This window comes from Galeopterus variegatus, unplaced genomic scaffold, assembly GCF_000696425.1.
Source record: "Galeopterus variegatus unplaced genomic scaffold, G_variegatus-3.0.2 Scaffold2442, whole genome shotgun sequence".
NCBI lineage: Eukaryota > Metazoa > Chordata > Mammalia > Dermoptera > Cynocephalidae > Galeopterus > Galeopterus variegatus.
Window position 1 is genome coordinate 6,940 of NW_007728553.1, and position 22,706 is coordinate 29,645.

Sequence of the window (22,706 nt, forward strand, 5' to 3'; positions counted from 1 at the left end):
TCTGTCCCTTAAGTCAAATATTCCTTCACCTCCTGATGACATGCTTGGAGGTGAAGGCAGGAATACATGGCGTGGCTAGGTGGCGAGATGAGCCGGGAGACTTCCTGTCTGCAGAACAGCTGATCCATGGATTCATGGTGGCTCCCACTTTCTGCAATTCCCTGGCACCCTCCACCCCACCTCACCTCCCCACACACACACCAAAACATTAAAATGAAGTGGGAGCCAAATACGTTGGTTTTTATTGAACTCGCTGGGCTCCAGGACAAAAAGAAAAAAATGGGGTGAAAGTGGGTAGGATGAGAGCTGGAGAGAGATCCCCACATACACGTCCAGGCCAGGGAGCCTACCCCTGAGAACTGCAGCTAGAGGTCTAGGTGAACCGGCTCTGACTCTTCTGCTCCCCTTACAGATGCCAGGGGCAAAGGGGACCACACATCAGATCCAGGCACACATCCCTTCTTTCCACACTCTTCCAGAGAAGGCAACTGGGTTGGTTGGTACTAGGGAAGGGGAAACAAAAAGGCACAGGTAGGAGAAAAAGTTTGGGAGGGAGAGCTCAGAAACCCAAGCTGGGCATCCCAATGAGAGGAGGTAGATTCCCACAAGAGGCTGGAACTGGAGGCTGCCCAGAGTAGGGCAAGGGGGAAGGGGCTCCTTCCTTTCAGAGGGGCCTATTGTGCATTTGACTTTGGTCAGCGGCTTCTGTCCCTGGATGCTGCAGTCGGTACAGGCCCCTCACAGCCCAGAGACCAGTTCATAAGATGCTAAAACCGTCTTAGCTAGAGAAGGTCCACACTGCAGAGGAGAAGGGTGGGGCTGACTGAGAACAGGGAGGCTGGAAGGGTCTGGAGGACCCCGAGAAGCTGGCCCTGCTCATGGTTTGATCTTTCTTTTTCTTGTGATGGTTTGAGGAGGGGGCTAGATGGAGACGCTGTTCTCAATGAGGGGAGGGTCTAGGTAGGTGTAGGGCAGTGCCAGGCCCTGGTTTCGCTCCTGGATGTCCCTGGAGATCTGCGCCAGGCGGCTCTGGAAGGTGGCGATGCTCCTCCGCGGGGCCTCGTCGGTGAAGTGCTCGTCCGGGTAGGTGCCCAGGGGCCTCTGGGAGAAAATTGGGGGAGAGGTCAGGATGACATTCAGGATGGCACGGAGAATAAATGAAAGTCCACATGTGCCAGCAAATACAGTCTAGGTGGCTTCTAAAGGTAAGACCCAGTGACAGCCATTGGAAACACAAACCCTTCAAGCCACAACCTCAAACCACCACTCCATGCAGCCTGATAGACAGCAGCACCCCCAACACCCAAAGCCCACACAGTGCAGGGGACAGAATGAGACCTAAGAGCCAGGCAATTTAAATTCAGTGCTCCCTCTTCTGGTAACCCTTTGCGTGTTACTCTGACTCAGTTCCTACATCTGAAAGTGGATGGGTTGAACTAGAAAATAGACCTAAGAGCCAGGCAATTTAAATTCAGTGCTCCCTCTTCTGGTAACCCTTTGCGTGTTATTCTGACTCAGTTCCTACATCTGAAAGTGGATGGGTTGAACTAGAAAACCTGTAAAGGTCCCTTCCATTGCTTGATCCACTGTTGTCTGAACCAAAAGAACACAGCCACATTCATCACACAACTGAGATCAACATAAACACACTCCAGCAAATATTTATCCAAGAATATACCTATTACCTCCCAATTTCACGAAATTTAATCCTGAAAACAGTCATTATCCTGGTTCTGAGGCATCTTCACAATCAACCAACATAATGGAACTTTTGCCAACAATCACCATCACCATATGCTGTCACAATTTACAGCATGGCCAAACACAATCAAGAAATATCACAATGAACTTCAATGTGTCCTGTGTACAGGACTGTCCCTCCCTCCATGATCACATCACACAACCAGTTACCATTATACCGCACCAGCCCAGGCTCTTAACCAGCACACACTCCCCAGCTAATATAACTTTATACAACGTAGCTCTTGCCAATACTGCTGATGTTTTTTTTTTTTTAAAGATGACCGGTAAGGAGATCTCAACCCTTGGCTTGGTGTTGTCAACACCACGCTCAGCCAGTGAGCAAACCGGCCATCCCTATATAGGATCCGAACCCATGGCCTTGGTGTTATCAGCACCGCACTCTACCGAGTGAGCCACGGGCCGGCCTTTGAAAGTTCTTTTTCTTGTTTTATTGCCTTGGTGAAGCCCTCCAGATCAGTGTTAAATAGTGGGTATTATCCTCTTGTCCCTGACTTTAATGAGGAGACCTCTATTTTTTCACTGTAAATATGGTGTTTTCCTTTGTTTTCTGAAATATGCTTTTTCTCAAAAGTCCTTAAGGAGGCTTCACTATGCAGTGAGTTTTTATTAGTAATGGCTGCTCACATTTATCGGATGCTTTTTCAGCAGATGTTAAGATGATTATATGGTATGCTTCTTTACTGACATAATGAATTATATTGCTAGATTTCATAAGGTTGAACCAACCTTTCATTCCTTTCATTCCTAGAATAAACTAGACTTTGTCATCGTGTATTGTTGTTTTACTATTCACTATGGGCCTTCATTGGCTGATATATTTTCAAGATTGTTGTAGCTAAGTGAACAAGTTTATAATTTCATTTTCTTAATAACAGCTAAAATGTAAGTACCTTATGTAACCATCACAACGTCACTGCCCTCCAGAGCCACCTGACAGGACAACCCTTAAGTCAGGTACTCTTATGAGTCCCACTTTATAGATAAGGAAATTGAGGTTTACAGAGGCCAAATTATACATCCAAGGCCACATAGGTGGTAAGTGTTGACCTGGGACTGGAGCCTTCTACATGAGATCCCCCTTCCTTCTTAAGAGCACTGCCTTTGCCAAGTGCTGATATCAGGGTTCTGTCATCCAGTAAAATGATCTGGGAAATGTCTACCTTTTTTTATACCTTCAAGCAGTTTGAATGATTTAGGAATTATTTGTTCCTTGACAGTTTGTAGAGATCAGATCTTTTCTCCTGTAGTTAAGTTTTAGTTGTTTATGTTCTCCTATAAAATCATTCATTTCATCTAGATTTCCAAATTTGTTTGCATAAAACTGTAAGCAGTATTTTCTCATCATTTTAAAAATCTTCTCTGTATGAGGGTACTTCAAAAAGTTCATGGAAAAATAGAATTAAAAGATAATACAGGGCCAGCCCGTGGCTCACTCGGGAGAGTGTGGTGCTGATAACACCAAGGCCCCGGGTTCGGATCCCATATAGGGATGGCCGGTTAGTTCACTAGCCGAGCATGGTGCTGACAACACCAAGCCAAGGGTTAAGATCCCCTTACCGGTTATCTTTAAAAAAAAAAGATAATATGAATCTTTCTGTGAACTTTTTGAAGTACTCTCATATTTGTGCCTGTCTGCCTTTCCTATTTATTTATTTATTTTTTGATTCTCACTTAAATTTAACTTGCCATAATTTGTTATTAATATACAAAGACAACAAGCTTTTTTTTTTTTTTTTTTTTTGTCTTTTTTCCGTGTCCGGCAACGGATCGCAACCCTCAGTGTTGCCCCCGTACCGCGCTTCCCAAGCGGTGCACTTATCCAGTGCGCCACCGGGCCGGCCCGACAACAAGCTTTTAAAACACTGTACTTATAGCTTCCCAAGCGGCGCACTTATCCAGTGCGCCACCGGGCCGGCCCGACAACAAGCTTTTAAAACACTGTACTTATAGCGATTCTGGTAATAGCTATATGTAACAAGACACAGCATACCAGACATGCCTCTCAACTTGCTTATGATGTCTCAGCTTCAAAATGAAGCTTTTTTTTTTTTAAGGTCAAAATTCTGCATTTTACATGCTAATATCTTGGCAAGTATGCCATTAAACATAATAATTAACTTAAGACAGCAAGAGTAAGGAGTTATCAAAAGCTAAACAAAATTCATATAAAAAACAAAGCAACTATCACTGGTTACATAAAATTTTCCTGACTAGTTAAAACTTAATATAAAACATGAATTTTAGAATCTGGGTTTGTCAAGTTCAAAAAGTACCAGTATCTATTTAAAACAATTCCTCTCCAAAGCTGAAGTGTAATCAAAATGAGTTCAAATGACATACACATTCTAATGCTAGAAAATATTCAGTGTTATTGACGTAGAGGCAAATCCCAGAGCTTTGGAGGATTTTTGATGCTGCAAAGGGCTGTTTCTCTGGTTCACTCAAAGCAGCCTATGGTAGAGTCTGAGGATGTCACTATGCTCAGTAAGCTCAAGACTGTTGGGACCCAGCTCTGACGTCCCCAGAAGCATGGTCACTGTGTCCACAAAAACAAGACGTGTAAGTATCAAAGCCACACTGTTCTGCCAGCTAAAGAGATAGGCACCCCACTCCCAAGCTCCTTCCCCAGGCAAATAAAAGCATACAAGGGGAAAAAATTAAAATACACTTATCTACGGAGGAAGGATTTTGAAATGTCAATATAATCCCTACTTTGAAAGTTTTAATTAGAGTCAGCTGGTCATTTCTGATTATATCATAAAGATGTTTCCAGATTTAACTTCTGTTGATTTATTATTAGACACTATACTAGTTAAAATATGAACTTTATTCCCAAATAGCTTAGCCACTAGTGTGACTGCAGTGTATCATCTCCCAGAGTCATAAAGCACTGGAAGAGAAAAAATAGATGTTCAAGCAGCAAAAACCAATTACAGCCCTTGCATACAGTGGCATCTGAGTGGCTACCAAATGGCCCAGGAATAATTCTAAAAACAAGAAAATTCATGCATGTTAGTAGATATGTCATAATTTCCAAAGTTGAAATTTCCTTAGACACTGCACTTTCTTCATAAGGGAACGTTTCTCTGTCTTTTTTCTGGTTGCACTCTCACTTTCACTTAATAATTTCTCCCTGTGTTTTCCCAGTTCTGTCTTCCAGTTCTCATTCATTTTTTCTTCAAATTCAGCCAAAGACTTGGAGCTTTCTTTGTCTTTTCTAGTTGCTCTTTCATTTCTTCCCATGTAGGCCTTGGTCGATTCAGATAATCCTGGATCGCTGGCCCTGAAGACCGCATTGAGCCCCTTGATCCAGCCATTGCTACTGGGTTCATATAGGCCACCCAACTGTCCCACTTCCCCATGGTGCCCGACTGAGAGCACAGTCAAAAGCCACGGGAGACCAGGCTGAACAGGAGGCCAAAGCGCTCCCACCGCAGCTCCTTCTGCCTCCTCCCAACCCCACCCCTTTCCCATTTCTAACGTTGTATATTTATGTTCTCTCATTTTTTCCTTGATTAGAATTGTCTATAGCTATTGATTGCTGTTATAAGCTTCCAGGTTAAACTTTTCCATGGCTTAAGAGCAGAGAACCCCCGACCCTCAACTTCTTGTCTACTCTGTCCATCTGGGACCAGAAAGGGGCAGGACCCAAGGACAAGTTCCCACCATTCCCAAGACATACGATGGTAATTTAAACCTTACTAGGAAGAAAAAACATCTGCAATCTCTCTAGCACCAAAAGGAGTCAAGCATGAGAAATGAGTATATTCACAGGTCAGAGAACTTGTGGGCAAGACCAGCAGGGCAGAAGCATGAATGATGACACAATGTGTAAATGGAGATGACGGTAATTGGTGATTAAAGGGCTGTCCACCTGACCTAAACTACTTAACTGCCTCCTTTTTGTCCTCCTGCCTCCAAAATTGGCCCTTTCATTCACTCACACAGCCACAGGAACACCCTTGCTAAAGCAAATACAGCCATGTCACCTCAGGCTGAAAACTCTTGAGTGGCTCCCCACTGTCTTCTGAACGAATCCTGTGCAGACACAGCCCCACCTTCCTCTCCACCCTGCTAGCTCACTGCACTGAACCATTTGTGATCCCACAAACACACCAGTGAACTTGCACCTGCACTCCCGGGTCCTACCCTTCCCTCTGCCTAGAAACTAACTCTGCCCCTCCTTTGTCTGCCGAACTCCTACTCGTCCCACAGGTTCAGCCTAGATGTCACTTCCTCCAAAAAGCCTTCTTGAGTTCCCCCAGACCCAGTTAGGTTCCACAGGCCCCATCCTTGCCTCTTTCACCAGACTGTAAGCTCATGAGGACAAGGTCCGTGGCTGCCTGTCCATGTCTGGCACACCATATGTGCTCAGGAAGTACGTGTTGAAGGGAGAAATTCATATATAAGTAATTCCTACAACACTGTGATGCCATTTTTCATTTACCTGTATGTCTCCTCAACTAGACCATAGGCTTCTTGAAGGCAGGAAAGTCTCATTCAATGTTATATGGCTGGTGCCCAGAGCTGTGCTGACACCTGGGAGGTACCCAACAAATGTTTGTTGAATGCTTGAATGAATGCAGGAGTGGCTGATGGATGAACGGTGGATGGTGGATGGATGGACAGATGGATTGGTAAACTTTTGAACTGGATAGAAGTTGTGACCCAGCCACTAAACTGGTATTTGCTTTAATGTACGTCTTTTGGGATCAATGATCATTTCCTGAAGAAACTGAAGAACCTAAGGCAGCTCAGCAATGGGCATATGTCCCAGCAGTCAGTCCCCAAGCATCCCTGGAACAGCCACCACCACCTCCACTGCTTGGTTCTGCAGAACCCTATTCCCCCACCCCATACACACCTGGTCCTTGGGCTCTTGGCTGACCAACCAGAAGAGGAGAAGGTTGTTACAAGTGATGTTCACTTCTGGGAGGGTGTTTAGGTAACTCTTCAAGGTGGTTGTCCCCTTGGTCTGGGGTGGGGGCTGCCTCATGGATGATGGGGCATTGGGCATCCAGGCCCCGAAGTCATGCTGTGGAGACCCCCCACCCTGGGGTTAGGTCAGCTGGCCAAAGGGAGAGGACCCGCTCCCTCTTCGTCATCCCTGATCCCACCTCTGCCATCTCAGGTCTTGCAGTTGGGAACTGAGGGGATCATGGAAAGGGAAGAGAGGAAGGGGTAGAGGGTGGAAAGTCCCAGAAGTGGGGCAGGAGCCCAGCTCACTCCTTGTCACTCCCCACCCAGTGTTCTAGGACTGGGTGGAGTGAGTCATCAGGGGAGGAGGAGGACCAGACAGGAGGTAATCCTAGAAAAGAGCCCTGGGCTGGCATGCCACACGGAGCAAGCTGATACTCCTCCTGACCAGGTTCTAGCCGTGACAGGAGCCCATAAGTTCTACTCCCTACATAACACTGACCTGAGTTGCCATTACAAACTTAGACCCATCTCCACCCAGTCATCACCCAACACCAGCCCTACACTCCACCCTGTTACCACTCCAACTCTAATCCTAATCATAAACCACCCCCAACCCTGACCCACCCAGGCTCTCAACCTCATCTCTGGCCTCAAGTCCATCACTGAGCCTATCCTTGCATGGCCGATGTTTCCGGGCATGCCCTCGGCAGCCTCACCTGCCCACTGTTGACGGCAGCATGCTGGGCGGAGCAGTTGAAGATGATTGCAGTGAGGAACTTCACCAGTTCTCCTGGGGTGCACAGCCGGCTTGGGAAGCCTGGGTGTGGAGAGGAAGCAGAGAGGGTGTGAATGGAAGGCCCTGGATTCCTAGGGGCAGCTCAGGGCTGGGGCTCACTATAGGGGGAACACGAGAAAGTAAGGGCTGAACATTTGACCATGACTGTCTTTATTTATTTGTTTTTTTAAAGATGACCGGTAAGGGGATCTCAACCCTTGGCTTGGTGTTGTCAGCACCACGCTCAGCCAGTGAGCTAACCGGCCATCCCTGTATGGAATCCGAACCCGTGGCCTTGGTGTTATCAGCACCACACTCTCCCAAGGGAGCCACAGGCCGGCCCCATGACTGTCTTTAGACTAAGATAAAGATTGGGCTAAAGTTAGGGATGGTCACATCAACGTTTGTGGTCTCTTAAGGGGGTCGGGAATGGAGCTAGGAGCTGGGATTAGACCAGAAAATGCTTGCCCCACAGGGTTCATGACAGAGCCGGGTCAAGCTAGTGCTGAGCTGCCTCTCCCTGATCCCCAAGGCACTTCTGTCTGCAGCTCATATTCACTCAATGATTTAATTCTGCCTGATTCACCAAGATGTATCCAACCTTCCCTTAGTGGACCATCCTGCTGGTCTTAGCAGCAGAGACAGATGACTACAGAGTATGTTACTGAAAGCTCATGGTGATGGAAGCAGAAGGAAGCATCTGAGGCTGGAGCTTGGCTCTTCGAGGAGAGGACAGGTAGAGAAGAAATGGGCACTGGGGCTACAGTGATTGGGGGAGACCTTCCTGAGGAACAAGAAGGGGCCTTCCCAAGTTAAAGGATAGATGAAAAAAGATGACAGAGAAAAGCATTTTCAGGGCTGGAGGAAGAGCTCCAGTGCTCAGCCCTCAGGACTCTTCCCCCCTCTACCTCTCTGGTCTCATCCAAGTCCATGGCATTAACCACCTCCCACTAGCCAAAAATGCCCAAATTCACATCTCTTGCTGTGCCTGGCTCCTAAACTGCAGAGGCAGCAGTGGGCATAAATCTGCAGCTGCTTACCTGACATCTGCACTGAGTGTCTCCAAGGCACCTCAGACTGAGCATGTGCAAAACCAAAGCCTTGCCAAACTACCCCATCAACTCCCCGCACCCATCCCTCCCACAGCAGTTCCCTTTTAGTACTCTTTATCCCATCGCTAAGGCCAAAATCTATGCACTCGCTCCTTTTTTACTTCATATCATGCACATTAGCAAAGATTTCCAGAAGCCAGTCTCTCCTCGTCACCTCAATCTCCACCACTACCCAGTCTCCGTCATCTCTCTCCTGGATGAATCCTGTGGCTTCCACCCTTGTCCCTTACAGCCTGTTCTTCACATGACAGTGAAAGTGATCCTCTGAAATCATAAGTCAGGTTATGTCGCCCTTCACTAAAACCCTCTAAGGGCTTCCAGCTCACTCACCTTACCATGGACCTACATGATCTGGCTCCAGCCTCATCTCTGACTTCATTTCCTTCCTGACCTTTCTCTCTCTTACTTGCTCCACTCCAGCCACACAGGCCTTCCTGATATTCCTCAAACACACCAGCACACTCAGACCTCAGGGCCTCTGCACTTATCACACCTCCGCCTGCTCACTCTCAGCCCAGTTGTCCACAGAACCAGCTCCCTCACTTCCTTCAGGTCTCTACTCCAGCATCAGCTCCTCAGAGAGGTCTTCCTTGACCACTGACCTGAAATAGTCCCCTATGTCTATACACTATATCCCCTGATGCTGTTTTGTTTTTCTTCTTAGCATTCATTACCACCTGATGTATTTGTTTGTTTGTTGATTATCTCTGTCTCCCCAAAAGAATGTTAAGCTCCATTAAGGACAGGATTTTTGTCTGCCTTGTGCACTGCTAAACCCCAGCACCTAGAAAAATACTTAATAAATATTAAAAACCCAGTAATTATTGGTTGAAGGAAGGGAATGCATGAGAGCGTAAGAAGCCAGAGTGGGAAGGCATAGGGCATAAGCAAGGTGAAGGGGACAGGGAGGGGACCTAATTGGAGGTGAGGCTGCAGCAGTGCGCTGGGCCATGTGGTTTCTGGGCAGTATTTCAGAGGATTAGCGGGGTGGTGGCTCTGCAGCAAGAGGTGGGAGAGGAGCGACTGGTGGAGAGGCAGGTCCCACAACACAAGAACACCGTGAGGAGGACTCAGAGTGGTGACAATGAGGAATGATGGGGACAGTAGAGATTAGCCACCCAAGTGGATTTAGATTTAGGAAGACAGAGAGGGGAATATGAGTCAAAGAGGGCTCCAGGGTTTGGAGACAGGCTGACCAGAGAGAGGCTGATGCAACAGAACAGACAGAGAGGTTGGGAGGAGGCACCGGCCCCTGCCCTGGAGTGTGCAGGGACTTTGTGAACGGTCTGTTCCTGGTTGATTGTCTAAGCTTGGAGGCTGGGAATAAAAAACTAAAGCAAGGGTCAGACTATCTATGGGAATTTTTCTGTAGCTAATATCGTATTTTTTCCCCTTAGAAAATGCAAGCCCAAGTCAGACTAACTGCGATTAACAAGTGTGTTTCGCCTTTAAATATGTAAATCTAGGATAAGTTTGTACTGGTTGGAAGAGCTATTGTCAATCTGAAGAATGTTCTGATGTATTAAATCAGAGACAAGTTTAATAAAGTAAGATAGGAGAGTTGAACCAACAGTAATGAGATCCCCCGTCTGGGTCTTAAATAGGAAACAAGACACTCCCAAATATGAACCAACTGCCCTATGCGGGAGGAGCAGTCAGGATCAGGATTGCTCATGATTAACTGTAGGTTTGCAAAACATGGGGAAGGGTCACCCTTTAGAAAATCCAAAAGAGATCTGGCTATCACCACCTTAACCCAGAAATCACCCTTGGCATCACTGATAGTGAAACAACTTGACATTTGGGCCTCCTGATATGTTGCAATGTGGAGCACACAGCATCGCTGGAGACATATTCTTGCCAAAAACGTTTAACCTTCAGATATTACTTCCATTTTACAAAAAGCACAGGAGATAGAGGAATAAGATGAATGACATCATGAGGAAGCAATTAGATAAATTCAGAAGATGAGACATTCTGCAGAACAACTAGTCTGGGCTCTTCAGTAAGTCTGTGTCATGTGATTGCAAAAAGCAGAGGGGAAGAGGGGCCATTCTAAGTTAAGACTTTAGAGTCAAAACCAAAAGAGAAAACTACATCATGTGGTCCTTGATTGGCTCCTGAACCAGTAGGATCAACTGAGGGAAAATGGGACAAGTGGGGAAATTTGAATATGGAGTATATATAAGGGTGACATTGGAGATTATTGTCAAATTTGGTAATTGTGATAATAGTATTGTGGTTGTGTAGAAAAATGTCATTTTTAAGATGCATATTGACTAGGGGTGAACTAGGATGACTCAAAGGCTTTGGCAATAAAGAAAATCAACAGATTAGTCAGATATGGCAAAAAGTTAGCAACTTTTGAATCTGGTTAAATGGGTGTTCATTATACTGTACTCTACTTTTCTGCATGTTTGAAAATTTTTTGTTTAAAAAAATAAAAAGAAAAGAAAAGAAAAGCCTCCGAGCCCATTATAGGTAGGGCCATAACAGCTGTTCATTGTATTTGGAGGTGACCTGACACCGTCCCTCCTCCCTGGTTCTCCTCAGGAACTCCTCTGGGTGGTCACCAGAAGCACTAAGTCGGCTAAAAGCCACATCCCTGCTGAGAGGAGTCCCAGGCCAGGGCTGGGGGGCTGGAGGATGGAGATTTGTGCCACTTGGAGCTTTTCCTTTTCTTCCACTACACCCAGTTGCAGAGGCCTCATCTACATACTTGAGTGCCTAGAGTACAGACTGCGTAATACTGTAGCACCTGGTAAGTGGGCCAAGAAGACTTGTGATAGGGGATATAACGCAAGCAAGGCCAGAAGCCATTCTATAGAGGAACGACTTGTCATTTTCATGTGCTGGTCTTAAGGGTGACAATGAGACAGCAAAAAGAGAAGTCCTTCTGGGAATGTGGAGTGGAGGTTTGGGGGATTTCCAAGTCTGGAAACCAGCTACAGGTAAACAGGAGAAAGACTCATTCCATTTGGAATGGGTAAAGAGAGGAGTCAGAGATCCAGGACAAGCCAAGAGCTGGGATGGGAGACTGCTGGGATCCAGGAAGAAGTGAGAGGGTCAGAAGGACATATCCTCCCTGGAGCTAAGGGAAGACTTTAAAAAAAAAAAAAAAAAGGGGGATCTGGGCATCCGCTTGGTACTGAGGTTAAGGAAGGGAAGCCTAAGGGGGCTGCTAGTGTTGATGGTCTCAGAGGCCTCTCAGGCAGTGTCAGAAGAGAGGGGAGAGGTAAGGTTAGGTGACAAGTGCAAATGAGGGATCGGGCGGCAGCAAGACTAACCCACTGCATGAAGAGGTTTGCAGCCAAAGCAAGTGAAGAGAGGTTGGTGGCTGGAGGGACCACCTGGCAGGACAGGCATCAGAGGGTATGAGAGAAAGTTCCAGAATCCTTTGAAATCAGAGATGGCTCTTACTGCTTGATATGGCACATGATAGAGCCCAGCAAACTGAAGCGAGTGGATGGGCTCGGTAAAGGTCCAGGGAACAGAGCGGCACAATTAGTGGTTGAAAACAAGGACTTTGGAGACAGTCAGAGCTGGCTCTGAATCCTGCCTCTGCAGCCTTCTCTGGGTCTATTTCCTCAGCCACTAAAAGGCTGACCAATGAATAGGAACTGATTAATGTGGTGCGGTGGGGAGGGGAGGGTGGTGAGTGCTGGGTAATGGAGAGCCTGTGGCAGGGGGATGGGGAGGGGATACCTGAGCTCTCCCTGCCCAGGAACGCCTGAGCAAAAATCTCGCCGACCCAGGCCTGCAGCTCTGAATCCTGCTGCACAGATGCATCACTGGGATAATAGTAGCCCACAATCTCCGAGACAAAGCTGCAGGAAAGAGACGCTGGTACCACTGGAGTAATCTGAGCTCAGACCTGGCCAGAAAACCATGGCCCACTGCCTCCCAGGCTGCGGAGAGGCAGAGTTCACTGAGAGTCCACGGAGGCTAGCAGGAGGGAAGGCCTATATCCATCCGGAACCTGAGCACCCAGGCTTCCCCACCTCTGGGTCCTGGAGGCTCTGGGTCTCCTTCCCGCACAGGGGCCAGGGGGGAGTGTGACTTGTGCTGCGCCCTCGTCCTCCCCCTCCCTGCTGGGCATCCAGGAGGATCTACCTGCCCCAGGCCATACCAGTTGCCACACCAGCCCTGATACTCTGACCCCTCCGGATCCCCCTTCCTTCCTTTCTTCCACTGCATTCACGCACGCCCCAGCTCCTCCCTAGCCCACGGCTACCTACCATTTCACAGGGGACTCCAGCCCCAATTCATACCCTCGGAAACTCCCTATGTTGGGGTTTGAGAACACCTGGAAGCCCCAGCTGGCTGAAGCACTGGGCCCACACTGCCCCAAGGCCAGGAGGCCCTGGTGGGGCTGGAGGGGCTGCAGGGTCCTGGCCCGCACCTCTCAATAGCCGCCCAGATCTTCAGGCCGTCGTCTCGGTAGTGGTAGTTGGGGATGGCCAGGACGCCGCGGGCCCGCAGGCTGTCCGGAAGGCAGAAATTGGTGTAGGTGAAGTGGGCCAGACCGGTGCTCATGAGGTAGAGGAGGCCTTGCCTCCCGATGGACGTGACCTGAAGACACAGCTCAGCTCTGCTCCGGGCCGGACCAACCCCCACCCCAGTGCCTGGGGATGAGAGGGGACTAGGACTCGGTCCAGGGAGGGGCTTGTTCGGTTCATCGAGCAGTCCACGACCACGGATCGAACACCCTAGGGGCCTGCCTGACGCGGACTGAGCAGGTTGCGGCCCTGCTACGTGCATAGGATCCTTAGGTCTTTGGTAACTAAAAGAATGAGCTGAAAGAGGGGGAAGCGAGAGCCTGGCTGGGCGCAGCGTCAGCGGCGGGGATCGCTGAGGCTGGAGCTGCCGCGCCTGTAGAACCGCGGCCGGAGCGGGTGGGGGCGTGGCTGGAATTGGCGGGCGGGGCCAGGGCCTGTGGGCGGGGCCGGTAGGGACTGGGGGAGGGGGCGGGGCTTGTGGGAAGAGGCCGGCAGGGATCGTGGAATGGACTTCGGGGCAGAACAGGACGTGGGGCGGGGCCCCAGGGACGCGGCGGGGAGGCCGCACCTTGTCCACGAGGCCCTCAGGGTTGAGCAGCGTGGCCCTTGCGATGGTGTTCACCTGCAGCGTGTAGCGAGTGTGGGGAAGGAGGAGCTGCGGGCGGAGAGAGAGGTGACGTGAGCCGCAGGTCCGGGGAGAAGGCCGCCCAGGCCCCGCCCCCTTCGGTCCCTTCCCGGAGTTGCACGGACCTTGTAGATAGGATGGCAGAGCGGCAGCTGACGCAGCGTGGCCATGGCGAAGGCCTCGCACAGCAAATGCGTGCACAAAAAGTGCGTGTTGTTCTCATGCACCAAGAACTCAGAGTTGCGCACCCACGTCTTGGCCAGCAGCCAGTCCCAATAGGAGTCAGTGGGCAGAAAGATAGGGCTATCGGGCCCAGGGATCTGGCTGAGCTGCGTCCGAGTAATAAAGGGTGGGGCTCAAGACTGATGGAAGGCTGCCTGAGGCCCCACCCCTCAGGCCGCGCCCCCAGGCTCACCTGGATGGCCACGGGCACCAGCGCCCCCTGGGGGTTGAGCCACAACAGGCAGAGCGGGGCGGCCACGTACTGCTGGCGGCCGTTTAGGCAATGGACCGGGGCCTCCGCCAGGATCCAATAGTCCGCAAGGAAGATGTTCCCCCTCTGCAGAAGGCGCACAGAGGCTTAGAGGCTTCCTACCGCGCTCCTCTGCCCACTCCCACCCCAGGGAGGAGCTGACGTCCCCAGTTCAGGACTCAGAAATTCTTAGTGCCTGCATGGATGGCCACCGTTGGGTACCCCACCCTCCCCAGAATGTCCGGAATGAGGTCCAGCTGAGTCCCTCGTTGTGCAACCTCTCACCTGGCCTCCAGGCTTGAACAAGCCAGCGTCCTCTCCTCCTTCCCCCTTCCCCCATACCTGGTCCTTCCCACTCTTCTCAAGCCAGATGGACTCCAGGTATCCAACAGCAAAATCAACACACAATGAGAATTAACCAACCACATCTCCAGCCTTCTGGAGAATGCCTGAGAGCTTGGCTGCCCTGGAGAGACTGAGTCATCTACCCCCAAACCCTCAGAGCTCCTAGTCCTCCATGACTGTTCCTGCTATATCTGGTAGCCCTGCCATTGGTCTGTCCTTAACAGCCTTGTCGGGGCCTCAGCACCTAGGATCTTGGAGGCCCCAGAACAGGAGTAGGGCCTCCTCCAAGCCGTCCCTTGGCCACCCTACTCATTCATACCACTTCGCCAGGACCCATCTCAGCCTCAAACCACCCCAAGACCCATATGACCCTCATCTGCTGTACATAAAAGGTGCAGGGCCAGGGCTGCCCAGAGGAGAAGGCCGCAGATGGGATGCAGCCCAGGCCATTCCACCCTTCCCCTCCACACACATCCCTTGTTCATAATAGCAATTCACCCACCTCCCTCCTGTAACGCTCACTGCTGAGGCTCTCACCCACCTCTAGCTCTGTCTGCAGGCAAGTGTCCGGTCCCAGCAAGGGAGCTACCATGTCATTGGTGACGGGCAGCTTGCTGGGCAAGCTGGAGAGGCAATGGAGCATGACAGGATTGACGCCATTCAGGTACTGGTACCCAAAGAAGTGGTCCTCACACCAGTGCTCTGTAACATACTCTGAGGGGACAAGAGAGGGAACCAATTGGTCTGGAAACTTCTTCCCTAGATCCTGGCCCTGCCCAGACCTTTGCTTATCACTGTGGTTTAGGTTTTCCTCCCAGCAGCACTATGAGGTAGTTATAATTACATCTTCAATTTGATACTAGACACTGGGGATCAGAGAGATAGAGTGACTTGCCCCGTTGAATGGCAGAGAAGGAATTTGAACCTAAGCCTTTCTGGCCCCAAAGCCCAGAATGCTTGGTGGTAGGAGAAGGGGAAGAGAGTCACCTGCTCCTGATCATGATCGAGACTCCCTAAATGACCATGACCCTCTCCCAGGCAAGCAGACTGTCTCTGTCTTCACTCTCCTATTCTTGTCCCCTCCTCAGAGGAGGTGACTGTATTTCTGAGGGGAATCTGGGAGATGCCACCAGTGAAACCAGGAACCACTCCACTTTAAATCCAGCAGTCCCCCTGGGAGGACTGGGAGAGGGCCCTTGCCCAGGAAGGGGAAGAAGAGGTCTGAGCATGGGGCAAGGTGAAGTATACAAATCTCCTGCCTGACTCTGCAGACCTGAAGTGAAGGTCTTGTGGCACCAGAAGATGTTCCGTATGTCATCTAGCTTCTTCCAGGTGCCCTTGCGGTCCAGCAGTCCTCGAAGCTTCATGCCCAAGGACCTGAGAGAAAGGGGAAAGTGGGGGTGTGGTCTGAGGGCTGGGGTCTTTTCAGGGCCACCATGTAGTATTACCCCCAAGGCTGGAGGGAATTTACAGGGTCAATCACCGGAGTGGAGGTGCCTAACACTCCACATGGGGGAAAAGCCTAATGCCCAATTGAGGCTCTGTAGCCTTGGGAGTTCCTGTAGCTTTGGAAGTCCCTGGTTCAACCATCCCTGGGAGGGGTAACTGCCCATGTGGCAAAGGTGGTGCACATGGATGGCCCCATGGTGCAGACAAGTCACCCTCACTGGTGTTTTGGCTTGCTTTCTCCAAGCTTCCATATTGTCATAGACTGTCACTGGCTCCCCTCTGCCCGTGGAACAAATCCCAGCTGCCAAACCCAGCTAGCCCATGAGGCTCCCCACCAGCCTGTGTCTACCATTGGATGGCCCCATGGTGCAGACAAGTCACCCTCACTGGTGTTTTGGCTTGCTTTCTCCAAGCTTCCATATTGTCATAGACCGTCACTGGCTCCCCTCTGCCCGTGGGACAAATCCCAGCTGCCAAACCCAGCTAGCCCATGAGGCTCCCCACCAGCCTGTGTCTACCATCCTTGCCTGCTTTTCCTCCCACCCTGTGCTCTAGACATGGCCAGCCAAGGCCTGCTCTCCAAACATAACCAGAGACGTACTTCACATGCTGGATTGCTAACAGTGGCGTTGGCAGGCTGAGGGGTGTGTGCTCTTCACTTTGTGAAGGTACATACTATTTGAATTTTTTATAGTAAGTGTTATTTTATAACCAAGAAAAGATGCTTGCAATTAAATCAGCTTTCCCCCACTTCCAGGGCTTCATTCAAGCTGTGTCTCTCCTAGAAATTCATCTCCTACATCTCTACCTACTATAAAATCTATCCGTTCTTCTAGGCGCATCTCAGATGCAAAGTTCCTAAGGAAGCTTTGCCCGATCCCCCCCAAAATACACACCATGGATCTATCACAAAACGCTCATCAACCAGTGTACGTGTATCACCCCCCATTAGACTATGAGCTCCGCAGGGCAAGGACACGGCTCTGTACAGCCAACATACCAGCTCGTAACAAGCACTCCCTAAGTGAGCTGAATCGAAGGAGTGGGAATGGAACATGGAACAGGTAGGTGTGTGGCGACTGGTCTGCAAGGGAGGCTGTGTAAAGATGCTGATGCGCCCTGCACAGTGTAGGCCCTTGGGGAAGGCAGAGTGACCGGGGGGATTAATGACCCGACAGTCCCGGGGACAGGTCACCTGTGCTCACTGAACCCTTGCTCACTCATTGCACACACACTTGCTGAGCACCTGCCTGATCAAAACCCAGGAGATGGGAAACTGGGCGGGAGCCAACCATGGAAGCAGAGGCTGTGAAGGCAAATACAGGGGAGAGGAAAGGTCTTCCCTTTCAAAGGGCCTGCAGTCGCCCCACACTAACCCCCAGCTACCACCCCCTCCTCCAAATACCAGCTTCCTCTTCCCACTGCTCCTTCTCTGAGCCCTGTGCTGGTGGTCCCGGTGGTCTCCTGGGCCCTCCTCTGCCTAGATTTGCATATACATCCAGGAACCAAGCCAGAGGCCTCTGTCTTCCAAAATGCTCCCCTGGCCCCACAGTCCTGCCCAGGGCTCTCAGTGGGTCCTTGTCCTGAAGCCTGAGCCACCTGTGGCTGCCTGCTCACTCCAATCTCTCGCAGCCACTTGGGAGCTCTGGCCCCACCCCACCTCCGCATCCCCTCCCACTAGTCCTTCTCCAAACAAATCCCTCCGTGCATGTATGGGGACCCAGCTCCTTGCCCTGGCCTCCTTTGGGGCCTCCACGTGCCACTGCCCCCTCACCTCTTCTCCTCTCCCAGGTCTGCTCCAATCTCACCTCTCTCCCCAGGAGCCACCTCCTGGCTCCAGCTGACCCCCCTCTTCTCTAGGCACCCAGGGGACTGGACTCCCTCCTCCAGCCATGACACAGAGCCCTGGCAGTTGACCTGAGCTATTAATGACCCCTCTGATTGCTAATTAACTGCCCACATGCCTCCTTGATGATACTGTGAATTCCTCACACCAAAGACTATATCCTAACACTACTAGTAAGTAACATCTATTGAGAAATTATTTTCTGCTGGGCGTCATCTCATTTCATTCTCCTCAACACCCTATGAATATTATTGTCATTTTACAAGTGAGGAAACTATTTAGAAACTAAGTGAAAATAGGGCTGGCCGATTAGCTCGGTTGGATAGAGCATCTGTTGTAACACCAAGGTCAAGCGTTTGGATCCCCATACTGGCCAGCTGCCAAAAAAAAAAAAGGAAACTAAGTGAAAATCAAGGTCACACAGCTAGAAGGTATTGGTTCTGGGATTTGAACACAAGGTCATCTGACTTTACCTCCTTAATGCTTGAGGGCTGGGCCTCTCTGTCCTACTCAAAATGGTCCCACCAGAGCACAGAGTAGGTGCTCAATTAATGTTATTGGTTTGAGGAACAAAAAGAGAAGAAGTGACTAAGGAGGAAAGAGAAGGCAATGGGGAGATAGAGAATGATGAGCCTAAGGAGAGAGATAGGAGAGTGAGGGACAGAGACTGGGAGATGGGACGGTGGGGGGAGTTAGGGGCAGGGAGGGAGACTGGGGGGTAGGGAGGGGGACTTGGTGGTAGAGAGGTGAGATGTGCATCAAAGGGGCAGGGGCAAAGGGACAGTGAGAGGGAATGCAGAAAAGGCAGAGGCCTCACGCAGGGATGGCATTGAAGAGCAGCGAGGTCGTCTTGGTGACTGAGTAGCGAATATTGGGCTCCATGTGCAGCAGAGACGGGATGTCAATTTTCATGGGGAAGCCGGGTAGGTACCGATTCCCACTGCTGGGGGGTGGGGAGTAGAAGGACAGAAACCAGTCAGTGAGACCTGCAGCCCACTCCCCTTAGTTCCTTCCCCCTGTCCTGCCCTCAAGGTCCCCAGGTCTCCCCTCACACCCAGCTCCTCTGCTGCCCTCTCTGCTCCTGACCTGAAACAACCTCCTTACTCTTGGTTCTCTGCCAGGCCCCTCAGGGCCATCTCCAGTCCCTCTGTTCCTGATGCTTAAATTAAACTGCACTTGTTACAGACCCCGACACCTCCTTCCAGGCTGCTCGGGCCCCATCCTCTCAACAGACCCTCCACTTCACTCCCCTCCGCCTCCTTCCCAAGCCTCAGGCCTCACCTTTCACCCTGGGCTGCACAAGGGGCCATCTTGGTCAAGGCAAATTTCTTGTCTGATTCTATCTCCTCAAAGCTGTTGACGTCCATCATGCGGGGGAAGCCAGGGGCATAGATCTTCCAGCTTCCAAGGGAAATGGTCAGAGGTGGCAGGTCAAGCTCAGGATAAACAAAAGCCTTAGCTTTTAAAGACATGACTTCAGATTAAAACTCTAGAAAACACCCCCATCTAGGTAGGTGACAAAGAATTAGAATTTTCTCCATGAAGGCACTGGGCTTTAGATCAGGGTAGCATTTGAGGATGACATTAACGCCCATGCTGGTTTACATATGGGGTTGTGTTAAGATTAAGATCATGGCCGGTTTGGGGTTGAGGTTGAGGATGAACTGAAATTGGTGATTACTAGGGTCACTTCTGATATTGGGATCTGGGTTACAACAGGAATGGTCAGGGGTTGAGTATGGATTCATTGATGGCATTGGGATAATTGTTGATACTGGAATTCTGGGTCCATACTCAGGGTCACCATTAGAATAAGGTTACGTTTTTTTGTTTTTTTAAAGATGACCAGTAAGGGGATCTTAACCCTTGACTTGGTGTTGTCAGCACCACACTCTCCCAAGTGAGCCACGGGCCGGCCCGAGGTTAGGTTTAAATGAGGGTCCTGATCGGAGTTGGACTCCCAAGGTTGGAACTGAGGTCAGAGTTAGGAACAATCTGATTAAGGCTGAGGTCAGAATAAAGATGAGCAAAGAAGTCAAATTAGGGCCCCCTCACCGGTAGCATTCTTGTCGGGCCTGGAGCTCCCGCTTCCTGTGATCCAGAAGGAGGGGAAGGGAGTCCTGACAAATAGTTCTTGCTGTGGGGAATAAAAATTACTCTTCCTATAAGTCTCTTTTCAAACACCTCCTCCAGCAAACCTTGCCTGAACCCCCTAACCTTTGAACTCAATCCCACAGCCACATCCATGTGAATCACATGGGGATGCCCCATGTTCTTCATGCACTCATCAGTAGAAGTGATTTGAGACAACCTCACCCCCAAATAGTTTTTCTAATTGTTTACATGTTTGTCTCCTTTCCAGACTATAAAATTTTTAAGGGCGGAAATAACATTAGATTCATTTTGTGTATTCCCAGCATCTGGCATGGTGCATTTGATAAATCACTGATGAATAAAATAATTTGGGGAAGCTATGGACGGGTGTGCTGTGAAAATGGATGGGGGTTCATAGTGACGCCTCACCTTGACCTAGAATATCCATCTGTCATCCCTGGGACCTATCTCAACACTCAGAGCAGCCTTAGTGTTGCCTCTTAGGATCAGACAGCTCTGGAGGCTGAAGGGGCTCGAGCCCAGCATCCTTAAAAACCCCACAAATTCAACAAGATATCCTAACAGCACCTCACAGGGACTTCATCCACACTGGAAAAGCTAGTAGTAGGGGACAGGGCCTCTCCAGCTAACTTTTCCAAACATTTGGGGCTTCTCCACCTGTTGAAATCTAATCACCCAGCTTGCAGGTTAATTCCTCTGTGGACTTCAAAGGATTTCACTCTGAGGAAGAACAGACGGAGGCTGTGGAAAGCAAACTGCTTCGTGTGTGTGAGACAGAGAGAAAGTGTCTATATGAGTGTGTGTGTCTATGTGTGTCTCCAGAATAATAAATACTTGCCAGAAAGCCCTTGCACTTCAAAGCTTTAGAGGCACACTTTGTTCAGAAAGCATCTACCTGAGAGGCCAGAATTGCTAACACCAACCCTATTCTCTACACTCTGGGCTCTGTAAGACCCCATCCCTAATCCCAAAAGCCGCCTTCCCTAGTATAGCACAGCCCTCGCCTGGGGCCCACCTGTTCCTGGCCGCAGCTCCACGGTGCAGTAGCCCTCAATCCACTGATAGCAGGGGAAGTGGGAAACGGTACCATCAGGGGCAGTGACACAGATGCGGCTGCAGTACCAGGGGTCCTTGCGGAAGAAAGCATAGCGCTCCTTGTGCAGACGCAGCAGCAAGATCTCGCCTAGCTCTGCTGAGCAGCGCACCTTGTACTTCTGTACCTGAGAGGACCAAGGAAGCGAGCAGGTGAGAGGCAGGAAACGGCCAGGGCCGTCCTTGCGCCTTGCAAGGTGGGTCTACACCTACCCCTGCATATAAATCTGAGCTGCCACGGACCCTTACGATGCCACTGTATAGGTTAGCAAAAGGCAGCCCTTCATCCAGGTAGAAGCAGGCACCCTGCACGGTAGGTGAGTAGGGTGGGTGCTGGATTGCACTAGCCTCCTTGGCCGGCTGGACACCGTTGTGTAGGCCACCAGCAAACAATCCCAGGGGGCTGGCAAAGGCAGGCAGAAAGCCAGGCTCAGAGAAGGGAAGCTACTTGCCCAAAGCCAGCCACCAGCTACAGGAGGAGCTAGGAAACCAGCAGAGGTGTCCCGACGAGCCCTGCCCAGTGCTGCTTCCTCTCCACAGCCCTGCCTGGATAGGCTTTATCATCCCCAGAAAAGACGGGGACCACAATAGAGATGGTGACAAGTTCAGGGCCGGCATCCTGAGCCCAGCAGAACTAGGTGAGTCCAGCAGGAACAATCCTGCTCTCCTTCAGGGTCCCCTGCTGGCCCTGTCCCTCTGGGTCACACCTCCCTCTCTCCTTTGTACTCACCGATCCAGACGCGAAATCCCTGCCCACTCGATCCAGCCGCTGCTTGGGGCTCTCACCACACGTGCCCACCAGTGTGGCAGAAATGTTGTCCAGAGTGCCAGCCATCAGGTAGGGACCAGTGGTCACACATAGGCGATACACTGCCATGATGGGAGGGAAGGGGGGACGCCCGGGCAACGCGGGCCACAGCAGCGGCTGTGAGCCTGGAGGAGGGAAGCGGAAGGCCGGGCAGGGCTGGGCTGCTGGGCGGAGGGCTAGGGCGCTGGGGGACAGGGTAGGCCTGAGGAAGGGCCCAGCTCTCTCTGGGATGCTCCTGGGCGCTCTCCTTACGAAGCTCCAGGCTGGCGGCTCGGGCTCCCTCTCCCCGCCCACAGTCTTGCACCCTAATACTTGTTTGCCTGTCGCTGGCACAGCCGGTTCCTCTGGCTGGCTCACCAAGATGGATATCAGCAGCCTGGGTTCCACTGTGGAGGGAGGGACCAGATGCTGGGATGGAGACAGAGAGGAGGTGGCGCCTGAATGACTGGGACACTGCCGTGCTCCTGGTCAGGGGCCCGACTGATACTCTAGGCCCCTTGTCCACCCACTTCCCAACTTCCCCCAGGACCCTTTCCTCCTCTCTTCCAGCCAGAATTGGGCACGACACCCACATTCCTACATGTGAGTCATCCACGTGACTCACTATACACAGGTGAGCCGCGCGCGGGCCGTAAGTCACACTTGACTACAGCCACAAGCAGGCGAGTGGCACCCGCATCCCAGCACAGAGCAGGGGGCCCGGAGCAGCTGTCCCGTCACCCCACAAATCCTCCTCCTCAGCTTTCGCTCTGTCCCCAGCCTTTGGCACGCCCGACCTTGGTCTGTCCCTGGAAATAGGACCGGTAAGGGGACTGAAGTGGAGTGCGGGCGCACAGCACCTGGAGGGCCCATGTGGCATTCTTCCCGCTCCTGGCCCGCCCTCG

General features: G+C 50.9%; 1 protein-coding gene across 1 annotated transcript; it reads right to left on the reverse strand.

Moving 5' to 3' along the window:
* Nucleotides 1-219: 219 nt before the first annotated feature.
* On the reverse strand, nucleotides 220-22,391 carry ALOXE3 (arachidonate lipoxygenase 3). The gene is made up of 15 exons (XM_008581697.1): nucleotides 21,745-22,391; nucleotides 20,938-21,142; nucleotides 19,863-19,944; nucleotides 19,089-19,208; nucleotides 18,625-18,750; nucleotides 15,786-15,889; nucleotides 15,054-15,226; nucleotides 14,111-14,254; nucleotides 13,821-14,024; nucleotides 13,639-13,725; nucleotides 12,974-13,143; nucleotides 12,277-12,398; nucleotides 7,401-7,501; nucleotides 6,629-6,799; nucleotides 220-1,101 (listed from the first exon to the last, which is right to left on the reverse strand). Exons 1-15 carry the CDS (start codon nucleotides 21,889-21,891, stop codon nucleotides 922-924), a joined length of 2,136 nt encoding a protein of 711 aa, XP_008579919.1. The 5' UTR covers nucleotides 21,892-22,391; the 3' UTR covers nucleotides 220-921.
* Nucleotides 22,392-22,706: the final 315 nt, after the last annotated feature.

Coding starts and splice junctions, on each gene's coding strand:
- ALOXE3 (XM_008581697.1), bottom strand. CDS start 21,891: ATGGCAGTGTATCGCCTATGTGTGACCACTGGTCCCTACCTGATGGCT. Junction 18,751..19,088: donor TGTGCAGCCCAGGGTGAAAG/GTGAGGCCTGAG, acceptor CCCACCCCCCAG/CAGTGGGAATCGGTACCTAC. Junction 15,227..15,785: donor CCACAAGACCTTCACTTCAG/GTCTGCAGAGTC, acceptor TTGTCCCCTCAG/AGTATGTTACAGAGCACTGG.